Source organism: Bombina bombina, chromosome 10 (genome assembly GCF_027579735.1).
Source record: "Bombina bombina isolate aBomBom1 chromosome 10, aBomBom1.pri, whole genome shotgun sequence".
Taxonomy (NCBI): Eukaryota; Metazoa; Chordata; class Amphibia; order Anura; family Bombinatoridae; genus Bombina; species Bombina bombina.
Genome location: NC_069508.1, coordinates 127,700,591 through 127,718,697, shown reverse-complemented (window position 1 = coordinate 127,718,697; position 18,107 = coordinate 127,700,591). Strand labels below are relative to the sequence as shown.

Genomic DNA, 18,107 nt, shown 5'->3' with positions numbered 1-18,107 from the left:
AAGGTAGTTTTGCGTACCAAGCCTGGTTTTCTTCCTACAGTTGTTTCTAACAAGAATATTAACCAGGAAATAGTTGTTCCTTCTATTACACAATCTTGATGTAGTTCATGCTTTAAAGTTCTATTTACAAGCAACTAAGGATTTCAGACAAACATCTTCCTTGTTTGTTATCTATTCTGGTAAGAGGAGAGGTCAGAAAGCGACTGCTACCTCTCTTTCCTTTTGGCTGAAAAGCATCATCCGTTTGGCCTATGAGACTGCTGACCAGCAGCCTCCTGAAACAATTACTGCTCATTCTACCAGAGCAGTGGCTTCCACATGGGCTTTCAAAAATGAGGCTTCTGTTGAACAGATTTGTAAGGCAGCGACTTGGTCTTCACTGTATACTTTTGCCAAATTTTACAAATTCGATACTTTTGCTTCTTCGGAGGCTATTTTTGGGAGAAAGGTTTTGCAAGCAGTGGTGCCTTCCGTTTAAGGTACCTGTCTTGTTCCCTCCCTTCATCCGTGTCCTAAATCTTTGGTATTGGTATCCCACAAGTAAAGGATGAATCCGTGGACTGGATACACCTTGTAAGAGAAAACAGAATTTATGCTTACCTGATAAATTACTTTCTCTTGCGGTGTATCCAGTCCACGGCCCGCCCTGGCATTTAAGTCAGGTAAAAAAAAATTTTTGTTTAAACTACAGCCACCACTGCACCCTATGGTTTCTCCTTTTTCTTCCTAACCTTTGGTCGAATGACTGGGGGGTGGAGCTAGAGGGGGAGCTATATGGACAGCTTTGCTGTGTGCTCTCTTTGCTACTTCCTGTAGGGAATTAGAATATCCCACAAATAAAGGATGAATCCGTGGACTGGATACACCGCAAGAGAAAGTAATTTATCAGGTAAGCATAAATTCTGTTTTTTTTCCTCATTTTCAGAATAACCCCTTCTATTCTAAAACCCACATGCATTGCTTATATTTCAGCTATGTGAACAGGTCACATATGTAAGCTGAGGAGATGCTATCAAACACCATTCATTACTATAACATCTATAATTCTCAAAGATTGCACCTACCCTATACTTGCAAGGCAGCCCCCTTTTTAATTTCCAATTTCTACAAAGTTCCAAGAAACAGGTAAATAAAGTGTGATGGGTGTTTATAGCAATAAATACAGGTATATTTTGTAGAAGTAAGATCCAACATACAGTATGTACCACCTTGAACTTTGTGAGCATCACCAAAAGTATGTTCAAAGACCTCCTCTGTAAAAGCACCTTCAGATAAGATAATTATTTAAGCAAATTGTAATGAGGATGCATTTTATTGAATACAGTGATAGGACTCTTGCTTAAGATAAATTTTGAATACATAGATAACTGGTTTAAATGAACAAAGTCCAAATTTGCAAATTATATTTGAACAAAGTTAAAATGGTGGTAATGATACTCTAAAGTGAAGAAGATGATCAATTTACTATAATATTTTATGAAACCATGTAGTCCGTGGTCAAGACTCAGCAGATCAGTAGAGAAAATGTAGATATGCAATACTAAAAACAGACTTCACTAACTTTAGTGAACCTAGTCAACTTTCAAAATGCCTACCATTGAAACCTGCTAAAACTTAAAAGGCCATTTCAAAGAGCTGAAAATTAATAGAAGTCACACAGCCAATGCAACACACAATTACATCTACAAGACACTGCATCCTCAGGCTTTTCTCATTACTGGATGTCATGCAGAGAGGAAGAGCTACATCTAAAGTTTCATTATAAGTGTGTGCTACTTTTAAGTCATGTCTTTGAAATAATTATATTGCACCTTTCTAATGGTATTACAGTTACTTTGGCTAAGACCTGTTCTTTGTTGGCTCCTTATCAATCATTACTGGAAATATTATTCTTAATAATGGAAGACAGCAGATATCAGGCTGTTCCTAACTTACAGTAAGGTTTGCCTATCAACAAGCAAGTTTGAGGTTACCAAAGAGAATATGTTTAAACTTATAATTATGTTTGCCATAATATTATAAGGAAAAATATACAATGGTATGTGTCTATCTACCTATCTATCTATCTATCTATCTATCTATCTATCTATCTATCTATCTATCTATCTATCTATCTGTTCACCCATCTGTCTGTCATCTATCTATGAATCTACTATCTATCTATCTATCTATCATCTATCTATATATCATATTTACACAATAAGTCTCTCTCTCTTATACTAAAACTGCATCCATAGTTTGACAATGCTTTAATATATGAGTTATACAGTATGTGCCATTACAATATGCAATATAGTATTAAAACATTACCAGAGCTATGGACATACTGGCAGTTATCTGTATACAGCATCTTTTGAGTTATGCTCTTAATGTCATAAACCTCTGAAATTAAATGTTTGAAAACATTGTACCTCATTTTAAGCCATGTTTCTAAATAATTGCTAAAAAAATTATGGGTAATGATATGGTTTTGAGGATTGTTTTATTTAGATATTTCACACACTTGTAAAAAGAGAGAATATTTCTTCTGCTGTGTCTAAAAATGGGTTCCTTCACCCCTCAGACTTCTTATTAATTTGAAAATGCCAATTAAGAGAATTTGAACACACAATGGTTCTATGTTGATTATATCATTAAAAGTGTTAAATAGAATCATGATAAGTGTCATGCTCATATTTACATATATACATAATTAACCCATTCATGCCATTAGGACATGTCATGCTGTCCTAACAGTGCTGAACCTAAACACTGTAGGATGACATTTAATGTCCTACCTTATATGGGTGTCCTGTAGACTTCCCCTTTGATGCAAGCTGGAATCAGACTTGGGGGCATGCCTAGAAGAGTAGGCAGTTCCACATGATCTGATCCTGGCTTTGAAATCATTTGATTGCATAGACAATTATGTGATTTAATTTTTAAACCAACTCGTTTACATTGGAACTTTGTTCCGATGTTAACACTTTGATCCCAGCGCCTAGGGGTTAAGCATAAACTTTTAAAAATAGGCTCCCAATGCAAATACACCTCTAAAATGTTTTCTGTGTTAATTTCAGAGTATTTTTCACATATTCAACATTATAGAAGTATTCCAAATTAAATTTAAATCCATAAAAATATTTCAAAAAGCAACTTTTAATTAAGTGGATTTCTGACACTAAAACGAACTATAGATCAACACCCTAAATCCCCTCCTCAAAAGGTGAGAAAAAGTCAAGTAACTACCTCCTGGTATAATGCAAAAACTAAAAGGCAGGAAATGGGTGCACTCCCATCCATGGCGGCTAAAACCCAGATATGTAGAAATAGGGAAAATATAGATTCAAATACATTTGTTATAGAAATACTGTAAATTTATAATGTGCAAACTATGGATAAAAACATACCTAAAAAAAGGGATAGATTACAAGTTGACCGCTATTTATGGTTTGGCTATATCTGCTAGAAAAGTGCTTGATTTGCTTGTAAAGTAGTAGACAATTAATTTGCAGGTTTCAAAATATTTTGGGACCATATGGATCAGAGGTAATTGAGAATGCTCTTTAGAGGAAAATAAAAAAAATCCTCCAAAGGATAATGGCAAGTTGCAAGGGTTAAGTGATCTTTTGTTGGAACTACAAGCATCTTAAGCAGATTGCGCTATCTTGATACTGCATATGTCATGAATCCAATTGTTGCAAAGATACCTCATGCTCTTCAAGATAAATAGACAACAGAGTGATCAAGATACAAACAATGTAATAAAGTATTATTCACTCCCTTATCTTTATTTAATATGTTAATTCAAGACAGAGCAAAGACAATTCATTAGCCAAGCTTCTCCTTAACTGGTTTAAGCCAGTGGGTAGCAATTTACCCCAAATATGAAACGACGCTTCAAGGTTCAAGAATTCAAGGAAATCAAAATGTATAATTCAATGTATTAATGTTTTAAAAAGTTTTGTGGATCTAGAGAATAATAATTGCAATAATGCATGGAGCTTCTTAAAAAATATGGAATATGCTTGAGGTTCTATGTTCTACAGATCACCTTTCTAGTCTATTTCTGAATGTAACAGTGATAGTCGTGTTTGCTCTCCACCCAGAGTCATTAAATTATTCTCTACTTGAAAGTATTTCCCCTGCTGAAAAGGATGGCACATAGAAATCACTGGATAGAACTGGAATTTTCAATATGCTCAACATAAAAGGGAATACTTCATCTTATAACCTTGGTACATGTGCAGGTCAGTTTGAAACAAATGGAAGAACTAGTGAGTTAATAATAGCTTCTATTACAGATGATGTACAGTTACCTCTACCCATGTCTAATAAATAAAAACAACTATTAAACAACGGTGATGAGGTTCCTACACCAGTAGTTGCACAGTACTAATTGATTGTTCACCTGTAAATGGGCAGATTAGCCCGTTTATGGGTGCACAATAAATAACCAGCCATTATAAGTAAATGGTTAATGCTACTGCAAGCTTGAGGTAGCAATTAGCACTCTGAAAATTAACCAGAGATCAAATCTCTGGTTAATTTTAAAAATGTCCCCCAATTGCCCCCCAAAATAAACTGTATGGTACATTTTAAACAAAAAAAATAAGCATCTTTAATTTTTAAAATAATAACTGCACAAAGAAGTTTTTAGGAGTTAAAGTTAGGGGATGTTAGGTGTTAGAGAAAAAATGGCACTGAAAAGTGCCTTTACATTGTGGTCTATGGGGACTGTGTGCTCACATTAAATATATATGTATATGCTTATATACATATATATTTTATTTTGTTAATATGTGTATATACACAAAAAAACACATAAATATATATGTACAGGGAGTGCAGAATTATTAGAGGCAAATTAGTATTTTGACCACATCATCCTCTTTATGCATGTTGTCTTACTCCAAGCTGTATAGGCTCGAAAGCCTACTACCAATTAAGCATATTAGGTGATGTGCATCTCTGTAATGAGAAGGGGTGTGGGTCTAATGACATCAACACCCTATATCAGGTGTGCATAATAATTAGGCAACTTCCTTTTCTTTGGCAAAATGGGTCAAAAGAAGGACTTGACAGCTCAGAAAAGTAAAAAATAGTGAGATATCTTGCAGAGGGATGCAGCACTCTTAAAATTGCAAAGCTTCTGAAGCGTGATCATCGAACAATCAAGCGTTTCATTCAAAATAGTCAACAGGGTCGCAAGGAAGCGTGTGGAAAAACCAAGGCGCAAAATAACTGCCCATGAACTGAGAAAAGTCAAGCAGCTGCCAAGATGCCACTTGCCACCAGTTTGGCCATATTTCAGAGCTGCAACATCACTCGAGTGCCCAAAAGCACAAGGTGTGCAATACTCAGAGACATGGCCAAGGTAAGAAAGGCTGAAAGACGACCACCACTGAACAAGACACACAAGCTGAAACGTCAAGAATGGGCCAAGAAATATCTCAAGACTGATTTTTTCTAAGGTTTTATGGACTGATGAAATGAGAGTGAGTCTTGGATGGGCCCAGATGGATGGGCCCGTGGCTGGATTGGTAAAGGGCAGAGAGCTCCAGTCCGACTCAGACGCCAGCAAGGTGGAGGTGGAGTACTGGTTTGGGCTGGTATCATCAAAAGATGAGCTTGTGGGGCCTTTTCGGCGTTGAGGATGGAGTCAAGCTCAACTCCCAGTCCTACTGCCAGTTTCTGGAAGACCCCTTCTTCAAGCAGTGGTACAGGAAGAAGTCTGCATCCTTCAAGAAAAACATGATTTTCATGCAGGACAATGCTCCATCACACGCGTCCAAGTACTCCACAAGCGTGGCTGGCAAGAAAGGGTATAAAAGAAGAAAATCTAATGACATGGCCTCCTTGTTCACCTGATCTGAACCCCCATTGAGAACCTGTTGTCCATCATCAAATGTGAGATTTACAAGGAGGGAAAACAGTACACCTCTCTGAACAGTGTCTGGGAGGCTGTGGTTGCTGCTGCACGCAATGTTGATGGTGAACAGATCAAAACACTGACAGAATCCATGGATGGCAGGCTTTTGAGTGTCCTTGCAAAGAAAGGTGGCTATATTGGTCACTGATTTGTTTTTGTTTTGTATTTTGAATGTCAGAAATGTATATTTGTGAATGTTGAGATGTTATATTGGTTTCACTGGTAAAAATAAATAATTGAAATGGGTATATATTTGTTTTTTGTTAAGTTGCCTAATAATTATGCACAGTAATAGTCACCTGCACACACAGATATCCCCCTAAAATACTATAACTAAAAACAAACTAAAAACTACTTCAAAACTATTCAGCTTTGATATTAATTGAGTTTTTTGGGTTCATTGAGAACATGGTTGTTGTTCAATAATAAAAATTAATCCTCAAAAATACAACTTGCCTAATAATTCTGCACTCCCTGTATATATCCATATATATTTTACATTTGCTGCCCATAGCTGCGTTAACTAACCCCTTTCGCTATGGCTAGTTTCTCTGCCGTGTCTCACGGCATGAGAACGAGGCTCCAATTGGAGCCTATGGGAGCACACTTTTATGAACGCAAAGCTTCCTTTTTACCAAGTAGAAAATGTTTTTCAGTTAATCAGGACATTTCAGGATTATCTTCAACATTGATTTGAAAGAAATGTTTTTTTCCTAAGTGAGACAGGAAAGAAAAGGGTATGCTTACTATCTCACATACCACTGTTTATGTTAATAAAATATGTATCCTGCAGATCACGTTTTATTGTACAAAAATAGTTTAACACAACCATTTCCATTGCAAGTGGTAGCATTTGAGCTTTCCATACAGATTAAAATATATTTTATTTTTCTCTAAGTTAAAACACAGTTCTGGTAATAAAACTATATCCCATTCTTTATACACTGTCAATTCAATAAATAAATTATAGGCACTTTCATCAACTTAGTAAAACACCTGGGGAAAAAGAAAGTTTTTATAAATTCCTATTATTATAATTACTATTATTTATTATAATAATTATTATTATTAGTATTATATGCCATTACCTTTCGTGGATCGTTAAAGGGACAATATTTTTCAGAGCTAATAAAGCAGTAGATTGAACTCTAATTGACATGTTGGAAAGCAGTGGATGAAAATCCTGGCAAGAACTTTTGAATGGTCTTTATGCTTGCTGGCAGTCCTGCATTTCCAAGAGCTTTGAGTGCCAAAATAATATCCCCTCTCATGGGCTTCATTTTAAAGCTTCCGCTAGCAGATCATTAATAGGCCTAAAAAATGGGTAAAGAATAAGTATAATTTTAAAATACACATTGACACTTTTGCAACAATAAGTAAATATTTGACTCAAACCAAAGTTTAAATACAGTTTAAAGGCTAGCAATTATCAATTGTCCAGCGGACAAGGTTCACTCTTCTAAATCTCGTCTGCCCAGCAATTGCTTGAGCAGCAGTGCCCCCTATTTTAGCACAACTAATTGTTCTAGAGAAGGACTTGTCTAGATTTAAAGGGACATGAAACCCATTTTTTTTCTTTTAAGATTCAGAGAGAGCATGACATTTTAAACAACTTTCCAATTTACTTCTATTATCTAATTTGTTTTGTTCTATTGGTATCCTTTGGTCAAAAGGAAACCTAGGTAGACTCAGGAGCTGCTGATTGGTGGCTGCAAATATGTGCCTCATGTTATTGGCTCCCCAATGTGTTCATCTAGCTACTAAAAGGGGATTGGTGTTTCTTCAACAAAGGATACAAAGAGAATGAAACAATAGGGAAAACAATGGAAAGTTATTAAAAATTGTATTCTCTATCTTAATAATGAAAGAAAAAAAGAAATGGGTTTAATGCTCCTTTAACTTTGCTAGCAAGGCCCCAAAGCTGTATCCACAACTACATTAATGGGTCACAAAGTTACTAAATAAGATTTTTTGCATATGTTTTAAAACAGTGCTTGACAATCTTGTTCAAAATGTAGAAGCCAGCTTAATGTACAGAAAAATAATTTAACCCATTGGATACCCAAATTTGAAAGAACTCAAATGTTAAATCACGACAGTGACAAACAGTTATGATGTAACCTTTGTTTTCCCAAAAAAAAACACATGAGTAAGAAAGAATTTAAAGCACTGGAGCATAATACACTGCTGCAACAGTATTATGCAGTAATAACTTAAGTATTGATAAAAAAAAATGAGAACATTGTACTAATACAAAATCTCCCATAGTGGGTGCTTCCTGATCAATGCTAAAATATTAAAATAAACACCATAAGCCAAAAACAATCACAAATACAAGCACAACAAAAAAAAAGATCCTTGAAATCCCAAATGTAGGCAGTTCTCTGTCAAAAGATGGTCAAATCCTGATGAACGGTAATCTGTGAAAAAGAAACAAACAGAGGTGCCACAATGGCCTAGTACCACCAACCAAGTGAAAAAGATGATCAGACAAATGGGTACTCAAAGACGTGATGCACCCAATGGTGCTAATAGGGCAGGCTGGAACTTCACAGTGGTCCAACTCACTTGGGAGAAGCCAACTGTTGTCCAGAGGGAGGAAGTTCCATGATAGATCACCATCAAAACCTGTGTTGGGATGGAAAGCACCACCACCATAGCCCAGTACAGTCTGACAAAGAAAAAAAAAAAATGTAAGGTATAATTGCACTTACAAGAAAGAAAGCACCTCTAGGTGCAATACAGGCAGACTGATTGCAACAGCCAATAGGATTTTTCCTACCTTAATTCCGATTGGCTGATAGAATTCTATCAGCCAATCAGAATCTAAGGGACGCCATCTTGGATGACGTCATTTAAGGGAACCTTCATTCATCATTAGTCGTCAGAAGAAGAGGATGCTCCGTGTCGGATGTCTTGAAGATGGACCCGCTCCACGCTGGATGGATGAAGATAGAAGATGCCGTCTGGGTGAAGACTTCTGCGGGCGTTGATGAAGACTTTGCCGGGCTTCTTGGAGGACTTTTTGCTGCTTGATTGGAAGACTTCTCATGGCTTTTCTTGGAGGATGGATGTCAAATCTTCAAAACTGTAAGTCGATCTTCAGGGGTTAGTGTTAGGATTTTTTAAGGGGTTATTGGGTGGGTTTTATTTTTAGATTAGGGGTTTTGGGCTGCAAAAGACCTAAATGCCCTTTTAAGGGCATGACCAAATCAAAGGCCCTTTTCAGGGCAATGAGGATCTTAGTTTTTTTTAGTTAGCTTTTATTTGGGGGGGTTGGTTGTGTGGGGCGTGGGTTTTATTGTTGGGGGTATTTGTATTTTTTTTCAGGTAAAAGAGCTGATTTATTTGGGGCAAATGCCATGCAAAAGGCCCTTTTAAGGGCTATTTGTAGTTTAATTGTAGGTTAGGAGTTTAAATCTTTGATAATTTATTTTTTATTTTTTGTACTTAGTGTTTACTTTTTGTGTAACTTAGTGTTTGTTGTTTTTGGTAACTTAGTTGTAAGTTTTTTGTAACTTTTTGTAAAATTATTTAATTAGGGTTAGGTGTTTAAATATAGAATATAGTTATTTTAATTTGTAGTTTAATGTAATTTTAGTTTAAAAGTTAGGGTAGATTAATTATTATTTTAATATAGTTTAAGGTAATTTTATTATAATAGTTAGTGTAGATTAATTAGTAATTTAATATACTTTAATGTAATTTTAGTATAATATTTATGGTAGATTACTTAATAGTTTAATATAGTTTAATTTAATTTTAAAGGTAAGTTTAAATTTATAATAAGATAGGGATGAGTTAATATTTAATATTAAGGTAGCGGGTTGTTAGTTTTAGGGGTTAATAGGTTAATTTAGTTTATGGCGATGTGGGGGGCTGGCAATTTAGGGGTTAATAACTTTATTTAGTTGCGGTGGGCTCCGGGAGTGGAGGGATAGGGGTTAATAACATAATGTAGGTGGCGGCGGTGTAGGGGGTGGCAGATTAGGGGTTAATAAGTATAATGTAGGTGGTGGTGGGCTCCGGGAGCGGCGGTATAGGGGTTACACATTTTAGTATAGTGTGTGTGTTTATTGACAGGCTATAAATAAAGCTGTGAAAAAGCCGAAGAGCAGTGAGATCGATGACGGTTAGTTAACAACAGTCCGCTGTTCATCGCCCCGTACTTGGTGCGCGGCTTTTTGACAGTTTTTTTAAATAAATATGGAGAGCATATTCAGATCCGCGGCAGCAATGTTAGGCGAGCGTATTGGTGCCGGCAAATGCAGCACAGTTGACGGGTTGATAAATAGGCCCCTATATTTCATGGTTACATTTTTACACTGCTGGTTATATTTGTTTGTTCTTTGTTATCTGATACCTTTGAACCATGAAATATTCCTTGTATATTTTTCTTTTTTTATACTTGGTGAATAAATTATTGTATTCTATTCTATTTTGAAAATATGAATTTCCTATGCTCACCAAACTCTATACATTGCAAGAGATTTTGTGGCCAATTTATCAACCCCCGCATTCACTTGTTTTCGCGTAAGCCTTCAGGCTTGCAGGAAACAGGAGTTAAGAAGCAGCGGTCTTAAGACCACTGCTCCTTAACTTGTCCGCTACCTTCTAATGTGGCGGACAGCAATCAGCCCAATCAGATAAGATCAGGTTGATTGACACCCCCTGCTAGCAGCCGATTGGCCGTGAATCTGCAGGGTGCAGCATTGCACAAGCATTTCACTAGAAATGCTTGTGCAATGATAAATGTTGACAGCCTATGCTGTCTGTCATTATATTGATGTGCTTCGGGACATGATCCACTACTAGCGCACTTTGATTATTGGCCCCCATGCCTTAAAAAAGAAGACCATATTAAAAGGACAAGAAAGAAAAAAATACTTTAATGGTTCAGATATGAGTCTTTCTATTTTACAATATATTTCTGTTTACTTCTTTATCAAATTTACTTTATTCTCTTGATATTCTTGATTAAAAAACATAACGAGGTATACTAAGTAGCAGCAATGTACTCATAGTAGCTAGCTGGTGATAAGTGAAGGCACAAATGTGCCTCTTGTCATTTTCTCACCAGGGGTGAGATTACATATACAATGTAGGTTTCAGTGCAACTGCTGAAACCCATGCTGCCCGTAAGTTCACCTCGCATATCGGGTGAATCACATATATACGGTGCCAGCAGATCATATACTGCAGTAAGTCGGATAAACCTGCGACATTAGGAAATGTGCGGAAATAGACAATTCTAGAGTCGCCAGTGACTTACGGCAGTTCATGAACTGCCAGCATTTTCACTTATATTTAAAAAATAAATAAATATAAAAAACTACTATTTTCCCAGCATGTAAGTCATAAAAGTATTAAAAATAATATAAAACTAGCTAGTTACATGCATAAGCTGTATTATGAAATGTAAATATTGCCTAAATGACATAAGATATTATTGTTTACCCTTGGTTCCATGCCCTCTCCCAACTGTACCATTTTAAAGATTTAAGTTTTTCAAAATCCAAACTATTCTGAAATCCAAACCTTTTCCGGTACCAAGCAGTTTGGAAGGATTTTCTACCTGTATACACACACACACACACACACACATATATATATATATATATATATATATATATATATATATATATATATATATATATATTTATATATATATATATATATACACCCAGTCCGGCCTTGGAATGCAGTCTCCTTCTGTGTTTTGTATTTCTCTGGGTGATTACATATACCTGTGCACCCCTCCTTTGTTCTCAGTTTGTTTGGCTTTGTGAGCTCGCATTGTGCGGCTGTGTTAGGGACTCAGGCAGTGGAAAGGACCTTGACGTGGTGCCTGAGCTTTTCCCATTCGGCCAGATGCGGTAACTAACCTTTCCAGTTGTGATTTTATATTAGCTGTGAGCTAGCTGGTGAGTGCTGGGTGTCTCTATGTGTTGTATTATTATTTGTTTGTAATCCCCCTATGTTTCTTGCACCCATTCTGGACTGGGGTTAACTGCCTGTGACTCTGGTGACCGCACAGCTTTTTGGGAGTGCTATTTAAGCACCCAGGGCTGGGATGTTGCTGAGTCATTGGATGTGTACCCGGTCCGGTCTTGGAGTGCAGTCTCCTTCTGTGTTTTGTATTTCTCTGGGTGATTACATATACCTGTGCACCCCTTCTTTGTTCTCAGTTTGTTTGGCTTTGTGAGCTTGCATGATGGTGTGGCTGTGTTAGGGACTCAGGCAGTGGTAAGGACCTTGACGTGGTGCCTGAGCTTTTCCCATTCGGCCAGATGCAGTAACTAACCTTTCCAGTTGTGATTTTATATTAGCTGTGAGCTAGCTGGTGAGTGCTGGGTGTCTCTATGTGTTGTATTATTATTTGTTTGTAATCCCCCCCCTATGTTTCTTGCACCCATTCCGGACTGGGGTTAACTGAATGTGACTCTGGTGACAGCACAGCTTTTTGGGAGTGCTATTTAATCACCCAGGGCTGGGATGTTGCTGAGTCATTGGATGTGTACCCGGTCCGGTCTTGGAGTGCAGTCTCCTTCTGTGTTTTGTATTTCTCTGGGTGATTACATATACCTGTGCACCCCTTCTTTGTTCTCAGTTTGTTTGGCTTTGTGAGCTCGCATGATGGTGTGGCTGTGTTAGGGACTCAGGCAGTGGTAAGGACCTTGACGTGGTGCCTGAGCTTTTCCCATTCAGCCAGATGCGGTAACTAACCTTTCCAGTTGTGATTTTATCTTAGCTGTGAGCTAGCTGGTGAGTGCTGGGTGTCTCTGTGCGTTGTATTATTATTTGTTTGTAATCCCCCTATGTTTCTTGCACCCATTCCAGACTGGGGTTAACTGCCTGTGACTCTGGTGACAGCACAGCTTTTTGGGAGTGCTATTTAAGCACCCAGGGCTGGGATGTTGCTGAGTCATTGGATGTGTACCCGGTCCGGTCTTGGAGTGCAGTCTCCTTCTGTGTTTTGTATTTCTCTGGATGATTACATATACCTGTGCACCCCTCCTTTGTTCTCAGTTTGTTTGGCTTTGTGAGCTTGCATTGTGTGGCTGTGTTAGGGACTCAGGCAGTGGAAAGGACCTTGACGTGGTGCCTGAGCTTTTCCCATTTGGCCAGATGCGGTAACTAACCTTTCCAGTTGTGATTTTATCTTAGCTGTGAGCTAGCTGGTGAGTGCTGGGTGTCTCTATGTGTTGTGTGTGTATATATATATATATATATATATATATATATTTTCATACATATATAAATATATTTGAACATGTATGTGTATGCATATATACATTATAGCCCTTTGCAAACACCTTGTCATATAACATACATTTTAACTTTTATACATTTTTATCAATAGTGTTTATATGAGTGTAACTGTATTTTAAATGTATTTATGATGTGTTTAGTGCAACTTTTATTAAACATACTTCTTTTTATTCAAGGTAACCCGACGAGTGTAAAATGTGATTGCGCTCTCAAGATCGCATTCACTTTCTATTTATAATACGATCGCTATTTCCATTGCCCGCTAAACAATAAAAAAAATGATATCAATAGTGTTTAAGAGGTAGCGCATCACTTGTATTCTAGAATTATATGTACTGTAATGAAAATGTTATAATTTTATTCATTACTCCCATATGTCTGTATATCAGATATAAATGATGATTTTAATTTGCAAAATGTATAATCATCTAATTAATTCACTTTTCACAACTAAATGATGAGTGAGAGTCTCTTGAACTTTTTGCTTCATTAAAATACCAGTAAGTTTCATCTAGAGACTTTAATAAGCCGAATATGACATTTTACTCTATTTCAAAGAAGACCAAAAAAATTAAAAATAGTACATAAATTAGTAATATTGCCAACACTCTACTGCATGCTATACAATCAACTAATTATCTCGGATGTCTCCTATTAATTAATATTCTTATTGTTGTCATGGCAAGAAAACACTGACATTGCAATTTAAAAAAACAACAACAACAAGGTTTAATTGGTTGTCCCGACAATTTGTGGGTGACTAAAAATAAAAAATACAAATATAGGTAATATGATTAAATTAAACACAAATACGTATGATTAAATTAAACACAATAGTTTCATAAAAGAAATATTGTTCCTATCCGCAAAAGGTGTAGTAGTTCAGAGAAATAGACTACAATCCAATCTAAATAACATTTATATAGTAAATGTATTAGGAGAGACATAGGGGTTTATTTATGAAAGGCCTGTCGGACATGACCTCGCTGAATGCGGAGAGCAATACACTCTCCACATTCAGCATTGCACCAGCAGCTCTTGGAAACTGCTGGTGCAACGCCGCCCACTGCAGATTCGCGGCCGCTAGCAGGGGAGTGTCAATCAACCCGATCATATTCGGACAGGCTCGCCAGAAACACAGGGCTTCAAGCTTCATACAGAGCTTGATAGATATGCCCTATATACTGTAAACATTTCAAAAACATAATAAATGTGCATTGAAAAATCCTAATCCTGTTATGCATAAAAATGTGTTATAATAGTACTCATCAAAATGTGAATTTACAATAAGCTATACAAATAATTTTTAAACTTAAAAAAACAAAACATATTTAAAGGGATCAACATTTAGTTTCCATGATTCAGATCAAACAATCTTACAATTTAATTATATTATCTAATAAGCTTTATTCCTTTGTATCCTTTGCTGAAAAAAAACCCCAGCAATGCAAATGGGTGAGCCAATAACATGAGGCATATAAGTGCAGCCACCAATCAGCTGCTCATGAGCCTACCTTGGTATGCTTTTCAACAAAAGATACCAAGAAAACAAAATCATTTGATAAAAGAAGTAAATTAAAACGTTGTTTAAAAACCCATGCTCTCTCTGAATCACAAAAGAAAAAAAAAGCATTCTATTTTAAACAACTTTCTAATTTACTCCTATGATCACATTTTCTTCGTTCTCTTGGTATCTTTATTTGAAAAGTAAGAATATAGTCAACAATCAGCAAGCACTACTCAGGGTGCTGAACCAAAAATTAGTCGGCTGCTAAGCTTAGATCGCAGCATTTTCAAGTAAAGATAACAAGAGAACAAAGAACAATTGATAATAGGAGTAAATTAGAAAGTTGCTTAAAATTGCATGCTCTTTCGGTATTGTCAAAAAAAAAAAAAAGGTTTAGTATTCCTTTAATGTAAATTAGTAAAAGTTATATTAAATTATACTCGCCTAGATTACAATTTTTTTTTCGTTCCGGTTTTAACGCTGAAAAAGGAAATTTATGCTTACCTGATAAATGTATTTCTTTTACGATATGACGAGTCCACAGATTTCATCCTTACTTATGGGATTATGCCTCCTGGTCACCAGGAAGTGGCAAAGAGCACCACAGCAGAGCTGTATATATAGCTCCTCCCTTCCCTCCCACTCCAGTCATTCGACCGAAGTTAGGAAGAGAAAGGAAAAGCCAAAGGTGCAGAGGTGACTGAAGTTTAACAAAAATAAAGACCTGTCTTAGAAAATGACAGGGTGGGCCGTGGACTCATCATATTGTAAAATAAATAAATTTATCAGGTAAGCATAAATTTCCTTTTCTTTTACAAGATATGACGAGTCCATGGATTTCATCCTTACTTATGGGATACAATACCAAAGCTATAGGACATTGATGAAAGGGAGGGACAAGACAGGATCCTAAACGGAAGGCACAACAGCTTGAAGAACCTTTCTCCCAAAACCAGCCTCAGATGAAGCAAAAGTATCAAAATTGGAAAATTTGGAAAAAGTGTGAACAGTCGACCAAGTTGCAGCCTTGCAAATCTGTTCAACAGAAGCATAGTTTTTAAATGCCCATGAGGAAGCCACAGCCCTAGTGGAATGAGCCATAATTCTTTCACAAGGCTGCTGTCCAGCAGTCTCATATGCCAGATGGATGATACTCTTCAGCCAAAAAGAAAGAGAGGTAGCCGTAGCTTTCAGACCCCTACGCTTTCCAGAAAAAACAATAAATAAAGAAGATGATTGACAAAATTCTTTAGTCGCCTGCAAATAAAACTTCAGGGCACAGACCACGTCCAAGTTATGCAACGAACGCTCCTTCTTAGAAGAAGGATTAGGACACAATGAAGGAACAACAATTTCCTGATTAATATTCTTATTATAAACAACCTTAGGAAGAAAACCAGGTTTGGTACGTAAACCACCTTATCAGAATGAAAAATAAGATAAGGAGAGTCACATTGTAACGCTGAAAGCTCGTAAACTCTACGAGCAGAAGAAATAGCAACCAAAAATAAAACCTTCCAAGATAACAACTTAATATCTATGGAATGCATGGGTTCAAACGGAACCCCTTGAAGATTATTAAGAACTAAATTCAAACTCCAGGGTGGAGCAATTGGTCTAAACACAGGCTTGATTCTGGTCAGAGCCTGACAAAAAGACTGAACGTCTGGAACATCTGCCAAACGTTTGTGTAGTAAAATTGACAAAGCAGAAATTTGTCCCTTTAAGGTACTTGCTGATAACCCCTTCTCCAATCCTTCTTGGAGAAAAGATAAAATCCTGGGAATCCTAACTCTACTCCATGAGTAGCCCTTGGATTCGCACTAATAAAGATATTTACGCCATATCTAATGGTAGATCTTTCTAGTGACAGGCTTACGTGCCTGAATCAAAGTATCAATGACCAAATCAGAGAACCCCTGGTTAGATAAAATCAAGCATTCAATCTCCAAGCAGTCAGCAGCAGAGAAACTAGATTTCAGATGTTGGAAGGGTCCCTGAATGAGAAGGTCCTGCCTCAATGGAAGCTTCCATGGCGGCAGAGAGGACATGTCCACTAGATCGGAATAGATACCAAGTCCTGCGAGTCCATGCAGGAGCGATTAGAATTACCGAAGCCCTCTCCTGTTTGATCTGTGCAATCACCTGGGGAAGGAGAGCAAACAGTGGAAACACAAAAGCTATGTTGAACGACCAAGGCACTGCCAAGGCATCTATCAGTTTGGCCTGAGGATCCCTTGACCTGGATCCGTATCTTGGGAGCTTGGCATTCTGACGAGACACCATCAGATCCAATTCTTGGGAGCTTGGCAATCTGACGAGACGCCATCAGATCCACCATCTGAGAATCAGGGTGGCAAAGACCTCCAGATGGAGTTCCCACTCCCCCGGATGAAACGTCTGTCTGCTTAAAAAGTCTGCTTCCCAATTGCGAACTCCTGGGATGTAGATTGCTGACAGATAACAAGAGTGAACCTCCGCCCTCAGAATTATCTTGGGTACTTCTGTCCTCGCTAAGGAACTCCTTGTTCCTCCCTGATGATTGATGTACGCCACAGTCATGATGTTGTCCGACTGAAAACGGATAAATTTGGCCGAAGCCAACTGAGGCCAAGCCTGAAGCGCATTGAATATTGCTCTCAATTCCAGAATATTGATTGGAAGTAGAGACTCCGACTGAGTCCACATACCCTGAGCCTTCAGGGAATTCCAGACTGCACCCCAACCTAGTAGACTGGCGTCCGTTGTCACTATCACCCATGAGGGTCTGAGGAAGCACGTCCCTTGGGACAGATGATCCAGCGACAACCACCAAAGAAGTGAGTCTCTTGTCTCCTGATCCAGATCTATCTGAGGAGACAAATTTGCATAATCTCCATTCCACTGCTTGAGCATGCTCAGTTGTAGCGGTCTGAGATGAAAACGAGCAAACGGAATGATGTCCATTGCCGCCACCATCAATCCAATTACCTCCATGCACTGAGCCACTGATGGCCAAGGGCTAGGCATGCATTCAGAATCTTTAACTTTCTGACCTCTGTCAAGAAAATTTTCATGGATATGGAATGTATTAGAGTTCCCAAGAAGGGAACCCTTGTCTGTGGAATTAGTGAACTCTTTTCTAGATTCACCTTCCACCCATGAGTCCTCAGAAAGGACAGAACCATGTCTGTATGAGATTTTGTCAGATGGTAAGATGACGCCTGGATCAGAATATCGTCTAGATAAGGCACCACTGCAATACCCCATGGCCTGAGAACCGCCAGAAGGGACCCTAGAACCTTCGTGAAGATCCTGGGTGCTGTGGCCAACCCGAAGGGAAGAGCCATGAACTGAAAATGTTTGTCCAGGAAGGCAAACCTTAGGAACTGATGATGATCCTTGTGGATAGGAATATGAAGATATGCATCCTTCAAG

The 18,107-nt window shown here is 37.6% G+C and overlaps 1 protein-coding gene across 1 annotated transcript in view; it reads right to left on the bottom strand.

Moving 5' to 3' along the window:
* LOC128640757 (vitellogenin-like) overlaps window positions 1-18,107 on the bottom strand; it is a 459,754-nt gene that overhangs the window by 365,625 nt on the left and 76,022 nt on the right. Inside the window, 5 exon segments of the mRNA XM_053693183.1 lie at window positions 6,886-6,907; window positions 7,000-7,076; window positions 7,078-7,204; window positions 8,247-8,331; window positions 8,480-8,582. Coding sequence (XP_053549158.1) covers window positions 6,886-6,907; window positions 7,000-7,076; window positions 7,078-7,204; window positions 8,247-8,331; window positions 8,480-8,582 — 414 coding nt within the window.